This window comes from Scophthalmus maximus, chromosome 2 (assembly GCF_022379125.1).
Source record: "Scophthalmus maximus strain ysfricsl-2021 chromosome 2, ASM2237912v1, whole genome shotgun sequence".
In the NCBI taxonomy this organism is placed as follows: domain Eukaryota; kingdom Metazoa; phylum Chordata; class Actinopteri; order Pleuronectiformes; family Scophthalmidae; genus Scophthalmus; species Scophthalmus maximus.
In genome coordinates, this window is record NC_061516.1 from 1,479,711 (window position 1) to 1,502,059 (window position 22,349).

A 22,349-nucleotide genomic window follows, 5' to 3' on the forward strand; every position below is an offset into this window, starting at 1 on the left:
CTCATTAAATTTTTATGTTTGAATACATGAAAATTGACAGTTGAACAAGAGATAAAACATATTTTCAATTTGTTTGGTGACCCTTTTTTGCTATTGGTCGCAAAATCTGACATCTCCTGGATGTAATGTACAAACACAGCTGACCACAGTGCAGCTTTGAGGATAAAATACACTACATTGATCACACTGGCTGTCTTCCATGTAATTCCATTATCAAAAGCTCTAGGACAGCTGTTGAGTGGAACTTGTGGTGAGATTGTTCTTGTGTTCTGTTGCACTATGCACTTTGACTGCTGACTGTGAATGATCTTAAATACACCACCAAAGCGACTGAAAAATGGAGGTGCTTGAAACAGCAGTACCCACAGACATAAATGAGTACATTTTACATGGATGTAATGGAACTAGGATTGGAATTAAAAGCAGAGCAGCCTGTTTCAGACAGCTTCCTCTTTCTTCTTCCTCTTTTAGCAGCTAAAAGAAAAATCTTTAAAAAACAAAACTATTTCATTGAAAAATGCATAAAGGAAGAAACCAGACAGATATATCCAACCACATACCCTTTGGGTTGCTTGATACTTTGATTAAGGCAAATGATCTGTGTTCTGGGCACTTAAAACAAACATGCCCTTAGTGGCCTGGGTAATTGTCTGCGTGACATCAGACTTGTACTTTTAGATGTCTGCGGCTGCCCCCCACCGGCGAAGTGTCATATAATATGGTTTTCCTTAAAGACGTTTTATTTTGAAGGTGTAAGACTGTCCGGAAGTTGAATCCTTCGAGCTGCATGGATGACTTGACTGTTGCTTAAAGACTGAGCCAGTGGTCTGGGCGAGCGCCAGCCAGCAGCTCTGAACTGTGGGTGTGGGTATGAGAGGAAATCGGATGTGTTAACCTGGTAGTCAGCCGGTGAACAGGCCGCCGCACAGCTGTATCCATCTGAGCGGGACTGAACAACCGGTTGCTGTTGCTACCTAGCCGGCAAAACCCAAACCCGCTGACTTCACCAGTTTAAACGGGACGAGTAGTGTGTTGGGGGGCAAAGAGGGGCCTCTGGCTCGTACGACTCGGTTTACAGCTGCCCTGGAGAGCTTAGCACACAGGTTCATTTTGCGGAGCAACATCCTGCTGCGATGGGTGAGTAGACAGTTAGCTTACCAGCCGAGTTAGCAACCATAACTATTCTCAGCATTTATTTGAACCGTGAATGGCCAGCACAAAGACGCCTGCAAGCAGCCACGCATGATGAACCGCTGACTTTCTGTGTCATGTATAACACCAGAGTAGCATGTCGCCGACCCTTCAAAGTTTATAGTCTATGATTCCAGCGGTAGTCATAGGAAAGGCTGAATGGAGCCGAATCGCGTGTACGTGCGCGCGTCTGCCTGGGTGCTCGGGTGGGGTGACTTCGCTGACTACATCCACCATTCGCCATCAGCCGTCATCATCATGATTTCCCTTTAGCATTGCTAGCTCCGTTAAAGATGGGGTACTCTCCTTACCTCGGTTATTGCCCTGTGTGTTTTAGCTGGGACCTGAAATGGCTCCAAGGTCCCAGTGGCCACATGAATGTACATCCCTGAAATGGCAGCGTGCTGCTGATGGTGGTGTGGATGGCACTCCTCCATCTCCATAGCTGTTATGCAATACGATCCAGCATCCCACTTTGTGAAGTGATTTGAATACACACCTATAATAAAAGCCTGCTGTGTCCTTCACATTAGAAAAGCGATGTCCCCGTGAGGAGGAATCCCCTGGATGATATGAGCTGTTTGACAGCTTATGAGTATCACTCTGTTGTTGTTTCATACTAAGACATCCAGGGATGGAGGAATAGATGTGTGGGCTGTGCAGTGCACCAGCAACTGACAGAAACAACCAGGTCACTGCAACAATGTCTGTATCCCTTATGCAATCATATCATCACTTGGTTTGTACACTAGGCACGATCCTGGAATGGCTATTAAGGCAACTCTTTGTAAATTAAACAATTCTTAGTGGAATTTCTGTCCTCATTTTGGAAACTGTGTGATGAGTTTTCTCAGGCACCAAGCATGGTCATCTTATCGATGGCAGTTGGTTGGTAGATGCAGCAAAATGCATTCATTTTACACACAAAATTCAAAATGGCTGACATCCAGGTGGGCGGAGCTAATGACTCCCAGAGGGTTTTTTGTAGGTTGTCACATGATACATGTGCGTACCAAATTTCGTTCATCTACATCAAATTTACGGTGGGGGCCTTGACTTTTAAGGGGGCGCTAACAAGCCATTTTGCCGCAAATAGACTAAAGAGCCTTTTAAAACATGAGGTTTTGCCTCTCTTAACCTGTCTGCAAAGTTTCATGAGATTCTAAGCATCCCATGTCCCTCAAACACACATTCATATTTGATGGCGAACTATAGGTCGCCATGGCAACACCTTTTAACAGACGGTCAAACGTTGTAGGTCATCACGAGATACACGTGTCGACCAAATATCGTTCATCTAAATCAAATTTGAAGGTGGGGGCCTTGACTTTGAAATGTTGTAGGGGGCGCTATCGAGCCATTTTGACACAATTAGCCCAAAGAGCCATTTCAAACATCACGACTTGCCAATCTTAACATGTCTGCCAAGTTTCGTGAGACACAAAGCATCCTAAGTCCCTCAAAAATGTATTAATATTTGATGGAGAACAATGCGTAACCATGTCAACAGCGTTTGACACATGGTCAAAACTTTCGCAGTATAATATCAGCCACGTCTCACTACTTAGAACTCATAACACAGATTTCTTTGCATTTGTTTGTGGATTTGAACACGCATTTATGAGTATCCAAAGTTAAGCACAAATCATTGTACGCATTTGTAACTCCTATCTTTCCCTTGTAGATCATGTGAAACACATTTGTGACCTTGTCAAGTCTATTTTCTCTCCATAGTATCGGCCAGAGGAACATGAGTGACACACTGCCAGTAAAACAGCAGCAGCTTACTAACAGTGAATGATCATGTTTGGCACTCATTCAGCTACTTTTCAGTCTTTAAAGCAGGTAGAACCTCTACATTATGAGCATGTCTAAGTGATATTGTATTCATAGACTGTATATAAAAATGGACGTAGTCACCTAAACATTTTCATGAGGAGTTTAGGGTTCAATCTCTAGTTTTGAAGTCTTCTTCAATACAGCATGATGATCATTTTGTAAATCATGGTCTTATTTAGAGTAAATTAGACGATATATACATTGGACTGTAATTGACAGCTGGTCCGTGCATGGTTGCAGGTGTAGGTGGCGTGCAGTAGAAGAGCAAATTCATGTTCAAAGTACAGGAGAAATGGCTGCCAGATTTTAAAATACTTAGTAATGGAGCTTCTTGTAGTGTACTTTATTTCCTGTTTAGATGTAAAGCTAACTGTAAGAGATAGGTTATGATGACCATCGGTTTAAGTCTTGTTTGGCTCTTTCTAGCACTGGGATCAGATTGTACTTAAATAAGTCATTATATTTACGTCACTGAAACGCCCAGTTATGTGTATTTTGACTTGAAAGTGACATTTTGCCACTGTTTTTGCCATTTTCACACGTTATATTTTTACGAACTCCTTCTACAGATTTCACATTAGCAGCTTCAAATTAAGTGTGTCATCTATAGACCTATCGGATGAAAACTTCCTGAAAATCCTGAGTTTTCATCAGAGGCCCTTGCCTTGACAGCATGGTCGATTTCGATCATCCGGACATGGTTCGATCTGACCAAAACTTCTCAGGAATGATAAAGGTCCCGCCCTCCACACATCTTAATAAAGATGTCAATATTGACCAAACACCATAGCGCCACCTGCTGTGAACAGGAAGTGACACGTTTTATACTTCCAAGTCCTCTACCTTGCCGGTTGGCCAGATCCACCTCAAAATTGCTCAGAAAACCTAAAACACTTTGACGATGTGATCTGTGACCCTTCGTCACACGCCATCTACGTACATAACTCGGCCATATGTGGTCATATCTTTACCAAATTTCCAAGGCATGATAATAGTCCCACCCCCCAACACATTTGCACGGTTATAGCGCCACCTACTGGCAACATGAAGTTAAAATTTTGTTCTTCAACGTCTTCTGCCTCACAGGTTCACCAGATCCACCTCAAATTTGGTCAGTGAAGTTATGAAACATTGCTGATGTTATTATATTGTGGAAGGTTTGACCATCTGTCAAGTGCTGTTTCCATAGCGACGCATTGTTCGCTATGAATACGAATGTGTGTTTGAGGGACTTGGGATGCTTAGAATTTCATGAAACTTTGTAGAGTTAGAGGGGAGAATCCTGATGTCTGAAATTGGTCTGCAGTGTAATTGTGGCAAATTGTCTCACAAGCGCCCCCTATCAGTAAAGTAAAGGCTCCCACCTTTAAAATTTGACATACATCAACGAAATTTGGTAGCCCCGTGTATCATGTAAGGACCTACAAAAAAGCCTCTAGGAGACATTAGCCCCGCACAAACGGAAGTCGACCATTTTTACTTTTAAGTGCAATTTTTTGGACACAAACTCCTCTAACAGAATTAATCACAGCAACTCCATATTCAGTGGCTGTCATCTAAAGACCTTTGTGGTGAAAGGTCATCAAAATATTTTTAATTTTGTTGTTCAATAATAGAGGATCTTCCTCTGCCCTGCAGCTTCACCAGATCCACTTCAAACTTTCTCAGAAAAGCACCAACACTTTGATGCGATGTGGAGACGTTTGTGACATTTCGCCCTCCCTGTACGTGGTGGCAAATTTCGCAAATTTGGCAAATGTGCTGCCATGAAACATCAGACTGTCTTGTAGTGTCAAAATTAAAGTCCCCCCCTCTCAGGGAAATTGCGACTTCATGACATTTCATAAAATTCTGTAGGAGCGGCGGCAATTATAACAGTCCCACCCTCAACACATTTGCATGTAAATATTGAGCCATGGTGATAGCGCCACCTACTGACAGCAGAAAGTATGATTTATGTAACAAACATCATCCGATTTACATGGTGCACTCAACGCATCATGTACGTGGACACGGTATGTGAACTCCGCAACACATCCCAATTTGCGAGGGCCCACTTGACACTGCTTGTAGTTTGAAAAATTTCACAAAACGAAGTGTTCTAGTTTTTATTTGGGAAGGCACCATCGTGTTTGTATGTTTCTTTTTGAAAATCTCAAAAAAAATTGAATAATAACACACAGGTGAACAGCTGTTTGTGCAGCAGCACGGCGTCAGTCACCCCGGCTCAATTACTGCAGGTCACTATTTGCAGTTTCTTAAAGAAATCTGCAAACAGCCACACCTCGGCTCAAACATACAATGGCCATTACATTAGTAACGTTAATAAGACCACAACAGACCCTCTCTGTCTGTTATTCACGTGTGTATGTGAGCACATGTACAACGTGAGCAGTGCGCTGCTATGTGATGGAGAGAGAGAGACTGAGAGCTGCTTTGCTGGAGTAACAGTGCAAAAACACACAAATACGCATCTAGTCGCATCTTTGAATTGACTAATCTATATTTGCTTGAATAATTTGCGTCGCGTTCGGTGTAATGTCACGTTGCAGACAGAGCCTCGCGCACCCCTTGTCATCTCTGGCGCCCCACCTACTGGGCGCTGAATCACTGCAGTAGAGTATTTAAAAGGTAAAAGTCATTGTACAAGGATCATCATTTGTCATGAGCATTTGACATTGTCCGATCAAAAAAATTATTCTCAATCACAGCTGGAACCGATTCCAACATACAATAGACAGGTTCCAGTCTATCACAGGGCTTTATAGTATACTGCATTAGTTTTGGCCAGTATGGCACATCTCTTGTTAAACTTGGCTCAGTTGGAGAGCTTTTTAAACTCAATTGTACCTTTTAAAACACTGTTCTGTGTATGACGTCAAGCAAGCACAACCTCTTGGTATAACAACCGCTATGTATAAAAACAAACCTGCAATATTTAACCCTCCCAAACACTTGACCATGCCTCGAAGCTCAAGTATCTGGACCCAGTTTTATTGTGCTTTGCTGCTGAAACAGCTTTGCTGGCCTATGACTGACCCTCACCAGATTTTCCATGCTCCTTTCATATCTCTCCTATCATCTTCTTTCTCCTTTAAACTCCTTTAAAACCTGTAACCTTTTTGTTCTTGAAATGTTTCTGTTTGCAGACAACCTGAGTGAAGCCCTGGAGAAGCTGAAACTAGCATCAACAGACTGCGCCAATGACAGCGTGGAAGGCTGTCTGGACTGCCTGCTCAAAGCACTCGCCAACAAAAGTAAGTACAGCCTGGTTTACACTGAGCATATAGTAAAATTAAATTAAATTTTGGTCCGTAAAAGATTTAAGATAACAGCTGCTAACCCTTTATTAAGGCCCTAGCACTGAGGTGCGCGGACCACGCTGCATGCAGGCACCAGGGGCCGCATGTGCCGAGGTGCAAGGCCCTATTGTTTCTGTAAGGATTATTAGGGCCTGAGCACTGAGGTGCGCGGTCCCCGGCCGCTAGCTACGCAAGCCGCTTGCTATGCCACTAGCTACGCCGGCCGCTAGCTACGCCTGCCGCCAGCTACGCTGGCACTCGTCCTCTGGTACCTAGCAACGTATGGAGTGACACGGCTAATAGCCAATCATGTAACAGTATCACGTTTGGTTGCGCCATCTCGTTGGCTCGTGTTTGTGTTTCTTAGGTCATAAAGAAACACAAACACTTGTATCACGATACAAGTGTTTATCGATATCGACCGATATGAAACACTTGTATCGTGATACAGTTTTCAGCCGTATCGGCCAGCCCTACCTGGGATGCTTTGCGTCTCACGAAACTTGGCAGACATGTTCAGAGTGGCAAATTGTGATGTCCGAAATGTGTCTTTTGTCCAATTCTGTCAAAGTGGCTTCATAGCGCCCCCTACAAAAGTCAGTTCCCCCGCCTTTAAATTTGACGTAGATGAACGAAATTCGGTCGGCTCATGTATCTCCCGACGACCTACCAAAAAGCTTCTCGGAGCCATTAGCTCCGCCCAACCGGAAGTCAACCATTTTGATTTTAACTGGCAAAAGATGCAAATTCAAAGGTGTCCTACTTTTACCACCTCCTCCTTGGCGGTTAATCAAATCCACCTCAAGATGAGACCTTCCCCATCAAATGGTACCGAGGGTTTTATAGTCTACGTCGAAAGGCGGCAAGTTTTTTTTACTGGGTCAGGGTTGCTTCAGCAGGCACGAAACATGGCACATGCATTACAAACGAGGACAAGTTTGATACGATATGAGTTTTGAGTTCAGCTGTTGCATAACGGCTCCGTAGCGGCCCCCGGGATAAAATTAACATCAAGCCACCCATGCTTACGAAATTTCAGCGGTAAACGCGTCTCCGGCCAGAGAAAAAGTGTCTCGGCGTCACCAAGCGAAACCGACGGGGAGACGGCAATTTCGAAGCGGCAGCTTTAATTAAAGTGGGATTATCATCATTGTTGTTTGGCCTGTCTCAGGTTAAACCATTTGAAAATCAGATACACGCAGAGAATGTAGCCATAGAACTTCTTCTTTTGTTGTAGTTTGATAGTCATAATTGAAAACTAGAACTGCAAGCAGTGTATGACTGGGTCCAAGCTCTTGCGCAAACCAAGAATATAAGGTTTTGCGTTGATAGCAATTAATAATTGGCCCGAGATATGCAAAAGTTGGTGTTTTCGCAGCTAGCTACACAAATCTTGTACTTCTTTTAATAACAGTTTGTCATCTCCATCTGGAGATGCTACGTGCCAAGTTTCGTGCAGGTTGGATCTAAGGCCTAGGAGGAGATCAAAAAGTGAGTTTCTGATCAATCACAATTTTAAAAAATCAATGTGGAAATGGGAGTGGCCTATATAAGGACATTCCGCTCCATTAAGGGAACACGTGGATACAAGGTTCATAAATGTGCCATTAGGTGGCGCTATGACTTATGTCCAATATTGACATATTGACAGATGTGTTGAGGGCAGGACTGTTATCATACCTGAGAATTTTGGGTCAGATCAGACCATGTACCTTCGATTTCGAATCACGCTTCGCCACGGCAACGCCTTTCGACTTAGACAAAAAATTTTAATATGATTTTATCAGAAGGGTCTCCTCTACGCGTTGCCCAAGTTTGACGTGGATCCGAATGACCGCTTAGGAGGAGTTTGTCAAAGTACGACACCTTCCGTTTGCCATTGTCGCCAAGGTAAAATCCAAAATGGCTGACTTCCGGCTGGGCGGAGCTAATTGCTCTGAGAGGCTTCTTCGTAGGTTGTCACGAGATACATGAGCCGACCGAATTTCGTTCATCTACGTCAAATTTAAAGGCGGGGAATTGACTTTGAAATGTTGTAGGGAGCGCTATGGAGCCATTTTGACACAATTGAACAAAAAACCACATGACGGACACATTGATTTGCCACTCTGAACATGTCTGCCAAGTTTCGTGAGACACAAAGCACCATAAGTGCCTCAAATATGTATTCGTATTTGATGGCGGACAAGGCGACACCATGGCAACAGTGTTTGACACATTGTCAAAAATTTTTAACAGTATCATATCAGCCATGTCAAACTTTCAAACTTCCTATAGCCAGTAGGTGCCGCTATGACTTATGTCCAATATTGACATGGGAATCGGTTCAGGGCGGGACAGTTATCATTCCTGAAAAATCTGGTAAATATATGTCCAAATATGGTTGTGTTATGATGTTCACAATTTTGTTAGCCGTTAGCTCTTGATTTACGAATAGCCATGCGGACGGCTTCCGATGAAACGTTACAGAATTTTTTATATGACATCATCCAATTGGTATAACTCTACTGAGCAAATTTGACGCACATCGGGTGAATCTGCGAGGCAAGGGAAATAAAAGTAGGATTTGTCACGTTAAGTTGCCAGTAGGTGGCGCTATGACTTATGGTCAATATTAACATAACGATCTGTTCAGGGCGGCCGTCTTATCATACCTGAGAAGTTTCGTGAAGATCAGACCAAGCATCTTCGATTCAGAGCCATCACTATATGCACCTGAAAACACTCCCTTACATGAGGGGGCGCTATGGAGCTCCATTGCCACACCCAGCCCCAGGCCTCTGGGTCTGAGTAGTGGGAGAAATTTCTGACGTGTGTGCCAATTTTCATGACTGTTCGCATATGGGAACAGCCTGAAAAGTGAGCGAACGCGTCTAAAAAAATAAATAGATAAAATAATAATAATAATAATAATAATTAAAGCTGCGGGGACCGCGCATCTCGGTGCTCGGGCCCTAATAATAATCCTTACGGAAACAATATGGTCCTTGCACCTCTGGTGCATTGAGATGTCGTTCCAAACCCTTATTACAAAGAAATGGATTAGAGGGTTGATATTTCACAGTTTAACCTTTATTGCATATATATACCATAAATGCATATATTTTATGCATTGTCACAAAATAAAATTTGGTGAAATTAAAGTCTTAAATTGTCTTAAATTTGCTGTAGGTATTACATTTTGTAGACGGTGTCTTAAGATGATGTGGTAAATTGTCACACACAATAGCCTACTGTAAATCACCTCATGTGTTGGTTACCTTCTCCCCAGCCGTTTGGAACCTATGATGCTTTACGGCATTTTCAGGAGTTTTACATTACGTGAGCTAGCTCTCCTCTGCTCTGTGTTGCATGTGCAGCCCTGTGTCCAAATTTTTAGATAAAATATTTCTCAGCAGCCTTGCTTTCCGCTATGTTCAATTTGCTAAATTATTGCTGCCACTGCTTCAGAATTTTATTAAATGTCATCAAGTAGCAATGGCACGAATCTGCGAGGGCTTTTATTTTGACTATACAAAACATAATGACGCAGCGCTGTAGGCGACATGCCACCGAGGAGACAGAGTAGTGTTACCGGTACCTGTGAAGACAAGTAGAATTTCGGTTCTGCTTATCGGTTATCTGAAATGACGTGGACCATCATCTACATCACAAAGACATAAGTACTGCTCTGACGTTATGTTCCCTGATTCAGACTTTACAGTCATTCACCTGTGGTAAAACTACCTATCTCGCCAAATACAAATAAAAGGATAGGTTGTTTTTGAGGATGCACAAGGACTATTAAGACATTATTAGGGCCCAAGCGCTGGAGGGGTGCGGCCCCCTGTACACACCGGAGGGTTGCATGCACCGGAGGTGCAAGACCCTCTTGTTTCTGTAAGGATTATTAAAGGTGGGGTAGGCGTTTTTTGTGAGAAGCACTCTCTGTCATATTACTTGAAACTCTCATAACATACCTATAGCAATGAATACATTGAATGATCCGACACTGAAACAAAAACAATCCCTCATCTGTGGCCGCGGCAGGACTGTAAAAACCACGACCAATCAGAAAGTTGAAGAAAGTGATTGGATGAACCGGCTTTCTCCTGCCTACGCACACTCCGCTCGTTCACCACACATTTTTATTCCCACAATATAGAGCAGGTTATGCAGAACATAGATAAACATTGGTATTGCACAAAATACTGTATGTGCAAAATGTAAACCTCCATATGTGGCAGCCTGGACACGGGAGTCATGATGTTGCCCACATAATTTTCTCTCTACGTCTGTGGGCAGTTCTGGCAGACACATGTAGGTTGACCTGCAACGTGACGGCCCGGTGGAGCAGCATCTGCTGATGTGAGGTGTAGTAAGTGAAGCAGGAGGCTCATGTCATGTCACTGCTCCAAGCTCAGTCTTGGGTCTTGACCTGTACAGTAACACATGATTAGATTAGATACATGATAAATGATTAGATGTATGATTAGATACATTGAACAGAGTCTGGAAACTCAGTCTGAGCTAACAACACTCATTGTGGAAGCTCACCTTCATTGTGTCACAGACAGTAACAGAAAAAACGGCAAAAAGCTACGTAGGTGCTGCAGCTGTTTCATCGTCACAATATGGCTAAAATACATAAAAATATAAACTCAAAACAAACGTCTGTCTAGTATTGCTAACTGTGTGTTTATGTTTTAGCTTAGCCTGCAGCAGCCTGTTGCTAACTAGCCAGCAACAAGTTACTGCATCAGAACTCTATTTTCAATGATATTTCCCAACACTGACATGTTAGCTTGACAAATGTGCCCACCAACATAGCCATGTTCATTGTTTACCTTTATATTATGTTAATGTCCGGTGTTTTCTTACTTGTGAATGAGCCACGGACAGTCAGTTAGCATGTTGTGCTCCGCTCGTGTCTTCCTCCTCCGATGCAGTCAGACTCAAGCAGCAGTGCGCGTTCATGTGTTGTGGGGGGAGGGGCCCTGGACAAAGGTCTGAAGGAAGCGAGTGGGACTTTGCGGGCTATTTTCGAAATCACCTACCCTTCCTTTAAGCTAATAAATGTGTTACTAATTCCTCAATAAATAATCATTTCTATCATATAATTGTTTTCAACATATCTGGTGGTCTTAAAAAGTTTCAAATTTGACTTACAAAATGGTGCAAGAACCCTGAAATATGAACGGTTATGTCTGTGAAAGGCTCATATCGGCCGATTTTACTGGCCAACTAAGTTTCTTACGGTTGTGTGTTTTTTCATTCAGGTAACTCAAATTAACCCAAAAATGAACATATCTGGCCACTTGAAAATCACATTGTTTTTATCAGCAATAACTTCAACTGAAAATATGAAGGTACATTGTTTATCTGAAAAGCATTCATGTGATTTTATATTTACTCTGTTTTTTCTCTCCAGACACAGAGGCCAGTATGAAGATCCGGGAGATGGGCGTTCTCCCCTTGCTCCCCACACTGCTGAGCCCCCAGTCATCCTGCACTCCTAAAGTAGCCAATGTGATAGCTGAGGTGGCCAAAAATGGTGAGGTCCGGTTTCCAAGCCCCTTTCTCTTACTGATTTTATCAGTATTTGATTTTACACTTTCTCCTGTTTAGTTTTTCCATCCTCTTTTCATGAAAATGTTAGCTTGATGTAAATGGAGCAACCTTGTTAGTGGCAGATATTTTTCATCCTTTTTATTAAGAACTGAACACTAATGTCTTTGACTGACAGGTGGGTTTCAGACTACGGCTAGTTTTCGCGGCCCCCCTTGGCGTCACTGAGTAGGAATCTTGCATAACTGCTGTGACATAGAGCTTACATTTCATAATGCCTCAGTGTGAGCACAGGAAAAGCTTTTAAAGCAGGGGTGAATAGAAATCTGGGCAAGAAAAGGTTGGGATAATGAATGGGGTTTAGCAGCTTGCAAGACTGCCCTAATGATCACTCCACAGCAGTTTGCCAGGCTTGGCAACACATCTGTCACCACTTTCGGAGATGATGACTCTTGGTTACGTTATGCTATGCTGTATGCCAAAGTTACGTTACTAAGTCCATGGAAAGGAAGAAGAAAAAAGGTCCTTTTGGGATGCTGTTTGTGTGTCCAGAAAGATGCAGCAGTCGTGCTGTGTGTCCTTCACAGAGTTACAGCTCAACACTAACTCTGCATGGTGACTCCTCAGCTTGGATCAATTGACAAGACCGTGTGTCTACCACTGATGTAAAAAACAGACTTTCCAGCCTTGGTTGGTCCTTTGGCAGGCTCTCGTGTAGCTGCCTGTGGAAGTTTTAGCAGTCTGCTTCTGGCAGGCCTGCATGAAGACCAGGGTCCTCAAAGACCAGTAGTTTCTCCCAGAGGAGAAAGAGAGGTCTTTGCTCTCAGTTTAGAGAATGGAGAAGAGAGAGAGCAACACGGATGCTGGGGCTTTATAGGCCTGTTGACCCCCTGGGTTCTGGGAAACCTGTGACCAATGGCAGCTGGAGGTTGGAGGAGAGTTCACACCAAAGGTGTGATAAGTGAAGCATTCTGAGAATCAGAGTTTTCCAGTTTGTTCCTGTGTCTTTGGAACAATGGACCAAATGGTCAAGTCCTCAATTTTTTGAAGCACAACACGGGTAAAGGCGGAACATGAGTGATCTGTGGAAACATTTAGTGAATGTGAATGCTCCTTCACAGCTACAGCTAGTGGCAGGAGACTGAGGAGAAGATGACTGAGGAGAGGGTGATGAGTTCCACCTCACCCTGACCAGGTTCATAGCAGTGTTAATTTTGGCAGCTATTTTAGATTTAGTCTTTGTCTTAGTCGTTAGACGAAAATGCTCATTAGTTTTAGTCACATTTTAGTCATGTTTATCCTTCATAATTTTAGTGGACGAAAACTCATTACATTTTAGTCGACTTTTAGTCAAAATGTTTTCTCTCTTTAAAATAAATTGAATTAGGCTAATACAAGTATCTCAAATTGAAATCAAGCAGAACGTCGACAACCGTTCATCTTCTCAGTCTCACATTTGTCATGTGTGTTTGTGGCAACCATCCTTGCCCACTCCATGTCACCCAACACACCAGAACAACAGCTGCTTACCAGTTACATTTTTTATTAATTACACAAAACATACAACAACTTAAACTAGAGCAAGTCGTCCCATGCAGTTTTTCAAACTGTATGCAGTGTCAACGGGCACTCGCTCACGTGTCGCAAATCAGGATGTGTTCCATATTTCACACCCCCCCATACATACCATGTAAATCGGATGATGTTTGTCCAACAAGTCATACTTTCTGTTGTCAGTAGGTGGGGCTATGACCATGGCTCAATATCGAGATACAAATGTGTTGAGGGTGGGACTGTTATCATTCCTGACAAAGTTGGTGAAGATATGACAATGTGGAGTGGAGTTATGGCAGTCTGATATTTCATGGCGGCACATTGAAATTTGCCGCCATGTTTTCTGAGGAAGTTTGAGGTGGATCTGGTCAACCTGCAAGGCAGACGAAGATCCTCTATTATTGAGCAACATCAAACTTTGCCGCTAGGCCACGCCCATGGCGTTTGACATAATCAAAATCTTTTGATAACTTTTCAACACAAAGGTCTTTAGATGACAGCGACAGAATATGGAGTTGCTGTGACTAATTCTCTAGGAGGAGTTTGTTAAAGTATGATGCTGCAAAATGCATCAATTTTGCACACAAAATTCAAAATGGCCAACATCCAAGTGGGCGGAGCTAATGGCTCCCAGTGGGTTTTTTGTAGGTCGTCACATGAAAATGTGCGTACCAAATTTCGTTCATCTACATCAAATTAAAAGGTACGAGCCTTGACTTTGAAATGTTGTCATCTAGCTGTTTTGTCACCATTAGACTAAAGAGCCATTTCAGACGTGGATTTGCCCCTGTTAACCCGTTTGCCAAGTTTAATGAGATTCTAAGTCCCTCAAACACACATTCGTATTTGATGGGGAACTAAAGGTCGCCATGGCATCATAACATCATCAATGTCTCACAACTTTACTGACTAAATTTGAGGTGGATCTGGTGAACCTGCAGGACAGAGGACATAGAAGTACAAAACTTTTAACTTCCTGTTGCCAGTACATGGCACTTTATCCATGGTTCAATATTGACATGCATTTGTGTTGAGGTGTGACTCTTATCATGGCGGCACATCGAAGTTCGCCGCCACGGGGAGGGCGTCAGAACATCGGTCATAGATTTCTGTACATCACATGAAATAAGTGTTTGAGCTTTACTGAGCAATTTTGAGGTGGATCTGGTGAACCTGCAAGGCAGACGACATGAAAGTATAAAATATGGCGCTTCTTGTCCCCAGCAGGTGGCGCAATGGTGTTTGGTCAATATTGACATGTTTTTGTGTTGACTCATGCCTGAGATTTTTGGGTCAGATCGGACCATGTACCTTCGATCACGAGCAACTTCCTGTTTCATGGCAAATGATCAAAAATGGGCCACGCCGTCAAGGCCACACCCTCTGACGAAAAGTCCGGATTTTGATAACTTTTCATCCCATTGGTCTTTACCAATGGGACTCACCAAATTTGAAGTAGGTCATGTGAAATCTTCAGGAGTTCGTTAAAATATAACGAGTGAAAATGGCAAAAGAAGAGACAAAATATCACTTTCTAATCAAAATGGCCGACTTCCTGTTGAGATTAGCATATGCAGCCAGTAGAGTTTTGGGTGTGTTTGGAGATGATTAATGTGCGTGCCAAATTTCCTCCAATGAGGGGCTAAATTTGAGCAAATTTGTAGGTGGCGCTCTTGAGGCATTTTGCCTCGCCCATGCTAAAGATTCATTTTACAACGAATGACACGGGATTCCAGCAAATGTGCAAATTTTGATGACATTTCATGCATGGAAATCAGTGCAAAATGAGCAAATTTGGGAAGAAGAATAATTAAAGCTGCAAGCAGCGATGATCGGGCCCGAGCACTCTCATCGTCGGGGACGCGCGACCGATGGCCGACTCGTGGTTTTGAGCCCAAAGAGCCACGTCCGACATCACGGGTTGCCGCTTTCGACATGTCTGCCAAGTTTCGCAACAGGCGGTCGGGACGCGTAGATTTCTATTCCCTGTGTCCTCACTAAGAAAATGCCATCTTCCTGGTGGGTTTAGTTCATGGCACCGACAGTCTTCAAGCTGGAGATATGTTTGCCATTGATATTTCATACACGCGGGTGGCTTTTTTTTATTTTAGGGGGTGCTATGGAGCCATTTTGCAACGGCCGAACTCAAAACTTGTATCGGATCGCACCTGTCCATGTTTGTAATGCGTGTGCCGTGTTTCGTGCCTGTTGAAGCATCCCCGACACAGTGAAAAAACACCTCCCGTTTTAGGGATGCACCGATCCGATATTACGATCGGATATTGGCTCCGATATTGACTAATTAGCTGGATCGGATATTGGATAAATGAGGCCGATCCATGAACCGATCTATTGACTTCAATTCTATGTTAGTGACGCCCCTACAACACGTGTCTGCTGCATGCGCAGCAACAAACACAAAGCAACAACATTTTACAAATTTAGGAAAGTAATGTTAGAGTCCAGCTTGATGACTTCACTGCCTTCCACATGGCGAGGTGACCAGCAGCCAAGCCCATTAGACGGCTCACGGGCCACATCCAGCCCGCAGGAGCCAAGTGTCTGACCCGCAAGTCCACGACGATCAACTGGCTCTGACGCACCTGTCTTAATATGAAAGTAAGTGAGCAACATGCTGATCCACTGGTCCTCTGAGTGAAATATCCAAGTAAGTCAGATAATTAATAACATGGCCCTCACCAAAAGTTGGCAAAGTCACTGGACTGATGAGATTTGTTTTATTTTACCAGACCATGCCGACGCTGAGAGTGACAAACTGATAGCTGACGCGCTCTCTCTCCCTCTCTCCCTCTCTCTGGCTACTGTGTGTGTGTCTCACACAGCAGCTCGCTTTGCTCTTCTTGAGGTGAGAGGTTGTACAGATGCTGCTGTATTTGTGGACATTTTGCAGATGGGTTTAAAAATCTGCACTAATGGTATTGATGGCATGCATATCTGTGCCTCTTGCTATAGTGTTATTAATAAATGCTTTTTGCTGTTGTGAATATCAGAATATATCAAGTTTGGTGAGACACAGATCATCCCAAGTGCCTCAAACATGTATTCGTATTTGATGGCGAACAATGCGTCATCATGGCAACAGCGTTTGACACATGGTCAAAACTTTCACAGTACAATATCAGCCAAGTCTCACAACTAAGCTGACCAAATTTGAGGTTTCTCCAGTGAACAGTAAACACTCCCTTACATAAGGGGGCGCTATGGAGCCCCATGGCCACACCCGGCGCCAGGCCTCTGGGTCTGAGTAGCGAATTTTCTCGCGTTTTCGCATATGGGAACATCCTGAAAAGTGAGCGAACGATGCTGAAAAATAAGAATAATTATAATAATAATAACCCTTACGGAAACAATAGGGCCTTGCACCTCGTGCTCGGGCCCTAATAATCCTTACGTAAACAATAGGGCCTTGCACTTCGGTGCATGCGGCAGGTCCGTGGACCTCGAGCTCGGGCCCTAATAATAATAATAATGCATGCACCGAAGTGCATGCGGCCCTATTGTTTCCGTAAGGATTATTATGCATGCATGCATGCATGCCCCAGGTCCGCACACCTCGTGCTTGGGCCCTGATAATAATAATCCTTACGGAAACAATAGGGCCTTGCACCTCGGTGCATGCGGCCCTGGTGCATGCATGCCCCAGGGTCCGCGCACCTCGTGCTCGGGCCCTAATAATAATCCTTACGGAAACAATAGGGCCTTGCACCTCCGGTGCATGCAGACCCCTGGTGCATGCACCGGGGACTGCGCACCTCGGTGCTTGGGCCCTTATAATAATAATAATAATCCTTACGGAAACAATAGGGCCTTGCACCTCGGTGCATGCGGCCCTGGTGCATGCATGACCCACGTCTGCGCAGTTTCCATGTAATCTAAGGTACATGGTCTGATCTGACCAAAACTTCCAAGGCATGGAAACAGTCCAGCCCTCAACACATTTCCATGTCAGTATTCAACTACGCTCAGAGCGCCACCTACTGGCAACAAGAAGTTTCAAGTTTTGTACAGTTACGCCCTCTGCCTTGCAGATTCACAAAATCCACCTCAAATTGTGCACAGTGTGCTAAGTTGTGAGACATTATATTATGAAACTTTTGACCATGTATTAAACGCTGTTGACATAGTGACTTATGGTTCACCATCAAATACAGATGTGTGTTTGAGGGACTTGGGATGCTTAGAATCTCATGAAACTTGGCAGACGGGTTAAGAGCGCTGAATCATGATTTCTGAAATGCCGTTTTAAGCTAATTCTAGCAAAATGGCTTGCCAATGCCCCTTGTAACATTTCAAAGTCAATGCCCCCACCTTTAAATTGGATGTTGATGAACGAAATTTGGTTGGCACATGTGAGGACCTACAATAAAGCCTCCATGAGCCATTAGCTCAGCCCACCTTAATGTTGGCCATATTGAATTTTGTCTGCAAAATTGCTGCATTGTGGGACATTTCCTTACATCATACTTTAACGAACTCCTCCTACGAAGTTAATCACAACGACTCCATATTTGGTCATGTCATCTAAAGACCTTTGTGATGAAAAGTTATCACAATATTTTTATTATGTCAAACGCCATGTTGACATAAAACTTGGCCTCTCGGCATAGTTTAATGTTGCTTGATGATATAGGATGCTCCTTTCCCTTTCAGCTTAACCACGTCCACTGCAGATTTGCTCGGAAAAGCTTCAACACTTGGTTGATATGATGTACAGAAATCTGTGACTTTTCGTGAGACAACATACCTGAATAAAAAAATTTATAATAATCACAGAGTGAGTGCATTACACATCTGCTTATTAAATCAGGGATTAAAATATGATGACAGATGGTCAAATTAGACAACGTTAAATGTTTGAAAATATCCACATCTACATGTCAATATTGAACCAGAGTTATAGCGCCACCTGCTTCAGACAGGAAGTTACATATGCTATACTTTTATGTCCTCTGCCTTGCAGGTTCACCAGATAACTCCACGTGGTCATATCTTCACGTACTTTCTCAGGAATGATAACAGTCCCACCCTCAACACATTTGCATGTCAATATTGAGCCATGGTCATGGCGCCTCTTACTGACAACAAAGAGTATGACTTATGTGAAAAAAAGGGATTTACATGGTGCACTCAACGCATTTTGTATGTGGACACGGGATGTGAAATCAGCAACATATCCCGACTTGCAGCACGTACGCGAAGGCCCATTTACACTGCTTGCCGTTTGAAAAACTGCACACGACGATGTGCTCTAGTTACTTTTTTTTTCAGCATCTCAGTCTCATATGCAAAAACTTAGGAAATTTGGGCTACACATCAGATATTGGTACATTTTGTAGACATGTGGCTCATGTCAAACCTACCAGGAAGCCTCTGGGCGCCATTACCCCCGCAGAACAGGAAGTTGGCCATTTGCATTTTGCCTTCAAATTAGCGCATTTTTGCTAACGTCATACTTTAACTAACTGCTCCTAGAGGATTAATCACAGCAACTCCATATTCGGTCACTGTCATTTAAAGACCTTGTTGATGAAAATTTATCAAAGTACTTGTATTCTGTGGAACCCCATGGTCGTGGCCTTGTGGCAAAGATTGATGTTGCTCCATGGTAGGGGACGTTCCTCTGTCTTGCAGGGTTAGGGTTAGTGGTCAGAAAGCCATAACTCCACTCCACGTTGTCATATCTTCACCACATTTCTCATGCATGATAACAGTCCCACCCTCACAACATATACATGTCAATATTGAGCCATGGTCATATCGCCACCTACTGACAACTAGTGGTCGGCATAAAAATCGCGATTCTTAACTTCTATGATTCTAAATTGATTCATAACTTCCAAAAAACATTTTTTACAAACTCCTTTTCCCATCTCCGGGTGGGCACTTTGTGACTTCCGTACAACACCCCTCCAGCAAGCTACTGGCTAGTCGGTCACCGCTAACGCTAGGTATAAGTTTGACTCTATAAAATGCCAAATGGAGCAGCAGGAAATTCAGCCCGCCCCTTCGTCATTGAAGGCAAGTTTTTGGGCTCCCTTAGGATTTAACAACCTCCCGGGGAAGACGGAGCTGTACCGGGAGCTCCCAGACTCACATCATATACCATCACCTGGAGTTGGAAGAGGAGCAGCTGGGACCAAAACCAGCAGGCGACCAACCCACACTGCACTACCTAACAAACTTTCAGCCAACTTGAGTCGGGTATGGCTGCAGCCATGGAACCCCACGTCTCATGCCGTCCCAGACATATGTGAAACTATTATATTCATTAGCATGATTAGTATGAAGAAGACATAGCAGACCAGACGCAAGCTTTTATTTTGAACAGGCATAAAACGGGAGAGGCTCCAGGCTGCAGCCATACAGTCTTGGGAGTCTTGGCCAACTCTGAACGGGAAAAAAAAAATCACTAAATCCATCGTCTGATTCTTCTCAAAGGACCTGCGCCCCTAGTCGAGAATGAAGGATTTACATTTGGGATCCAGACAATTTTGTTTTTGTATAACTTGTTATTCTTAAAAAGTGAGAATTGAGAAAATTGCGAAAGTTAAGCATGAATAACTTACATTTGGTCATATATTTGCCTTTGTGTGTTTACATTATTGCAATCAGTTGATAACTTAAAAAAATCTTTTTTGTATAATCCTACACATTCATGCCTTTATTTGCTCACAGAGGACTGCAGTAGATCCTGAAGCATGTACTAATTGAAAAAAAGCGATTTTGAAACGTGAATCATTATGATCCGAGGAATCGATTTTGAATTGAGAATAGTTTTAAATTGCTCATTATTTTTCTTGAACTGAAGACAGTTGTGCTCTGACCTGTTATCAATATCCCTGCTTCTCTCTAGAGTTTATGCGGAGCTCTTGTGTGGAAGCTGGCCTCATCCCTCCTCTAATTCAACTGTTAAACTCCACCGACCAGGAGGTTTTACTGCAGACCGGCCGAGCTCTTGGCAACATCTGTTATGACAGCCGTAAGTAGGAGTGTGCTTTGCTTAGGGAAAATTGAATCCCTAATGAGCCTTGTCATCACCGCAACAGACCTAATAGAAGATAAGTAATATAAATGGCGCTGCTTTTGAGCTGCAGTAGTTTGATTAACAGTTACACAAGCCTTTAACAGGGTTATAGGATTTAGGAAATTCTGTAACCACATGCCATTAATTTATTCTAGAATGAATTTCCCCTGACGCTAGTTGTTTATTTGAAAGCGGTGTTCACTGTATTACTTACTGGAGTCCATGTGAAAATATACATACCAACGATACAAAACACACGCAAACTACACAAGCTACACTGCTATTAAAAACTGAACTATGCTCCATTTTATTATGTTTTGTTGATGTGTGACACTGGGGCTGTGTGTAGCACTCTACTTTCGCTCAGGAACAAAATTGGAGGCATGGGTTTTGCCGACAGTCCATGGCTCAAAGCAGACCAAACGCCACCATTTTGATTTAATATACAGACAGCTACCAGTAAAAATAGAATCTAATTATGTGTGAAACATTGAATTGTGATGATGATGTTTTATTTTTTTAAATAATAATTTGTAATAATAGAGAATGAGCTTAGTCCTATGAAACACAATGCTGTTTAATACTAACTAATTTATTATCAAACAAATCAAAAACTTTGGTGATGTGCCATGACATAATTTCCATTTTGTAGCACATCAAAGTCAATATTGTGGTGGTGTTGTTGCAATAATACATGCATGTGTATGACACATCATGTACATACAACACAAGACAACAGACAGTCAGGTATCTCTTTTCTGAGAATGGTTTGTAATAATTGTTATTATTTTAATATATTGTTCGATAATAGTAGTAACTATAGTAGTATACTAGTAATTATAAGGTCGAGTAATTGTTGGTGATTTAAACAATAGCCAAGCCAATACTGATATCCCAATATTCGGGAGTTTCAAAACGATGACAATATAGTCGTATATTGTACCTTCTTTAACATGAACATACAACTGTCAAAGTCATAAAGAGTGGGGTACGTCACAATGTAAAAATCCACATGTCAGTATTCTTTGGTGGACAAACTCTATGGTGTAAGTTCTAAATATCTTCCAAACTATTAGTGTGATGTCTTTCTCACATTCGCACAGACACAAAATATTTGCAATAATCTGATATCGGCTGATATACATTCATTGGCCTGGTCGATTAATTGTTTTACTTCTGGTATGAACTGTAATTTTGGGTTGCATTGCTGCTTTAAGGTCATAGGTTCTGATTGTCCAAACAGAAGAACTATATAAATATTAGTTTTTGTCTACTGTCAAACGCACGTCCATTATCAGAACATAACCAAAATACAGTGAAATTTTGACTCCGGCTTACATCACAGGTGCTTCATAAAATAGCAAGGTTGCAGCATTTCACTCCGGATATAAAAACTAAAACTTAATTCTTGTAACAGCCATTAGAGACAACTTGATTCAGTGCAAATATTTTTGTTAGGGATAAAAGCAAATTTATTTCACATGACGAGCTCCTTTTCTAAACCTTAGGCTCTGTTGAGACCTGGTATTGATTATTCTGTCTCCGGTGATTGGAGACGGAAACTCAAGTGGACGCCTGAGTATGTCAGATCACAAATCAATATGTGGTGGTCACTGTTAATATTGTGGCTGTGGCCACAAATAGATCACTGTATGGGTGGGAAGTACTGAGAAGTGTAAAAATACTCTGGGTTCATTATGAAACTTTAGTGTCAGCTGAGTAGGTGGTTCTTCAATTTGGCCTAGGACACATTTGCGTTCAAACAAAAGCATTTGGAAACGGGTCCCAGGCCACCTCTGAATGTGGTATGGGTCATTTGATCTCAATTGTGTCTTGTGTGTGTTCAACCCAGAACTTAGAGCTGTCCACTT

General features: G+C 42.7%; 1 protein-coding gene across 5 annotated transcripts in view; it reads left to right on the forward strand.

Moving 5' to 3' along the window:
• Window positions 1-785: 785 nt before the first annotated feature.
• Window positions 786-22,349, forward strand: part of rap1gds1 (RAP1, GTP-GDP dissociation stimulator 1) — a 42,696-nt gene continuing 21,132 nt past the window's right edge. For 2 of the 5 annotated variants that reach the window (XM_035625563.2, XM_035625567.2), the window contains exons 1-4: window positions 787-1,137; window positions 6,180-6,287; window positions 11,743-11,865; window positions 20,308-20,433. In XM_035625563.2, coding sequence (XP_035481456.1) covers window positions 1,134-1,137; window positions 6,180-6,287; window positions 11,743-11,865; window positions 20,308-20,433 — 361 coding nt within the window. In that variant the 5' untranslated portion in view covers window positions 787-1,133. Of the gene's footprint in view, window positions 1,138-6,179; window positions 6,288-11,742; window positions 11,866-20,307; window positions 20,434-22,349 lie in introns of all 5 variants that reach the window. The other 3 variants (XM_035625564.2, XM_035625568.2, XM_035625566.2) reach the window with 2 other exon arrangements.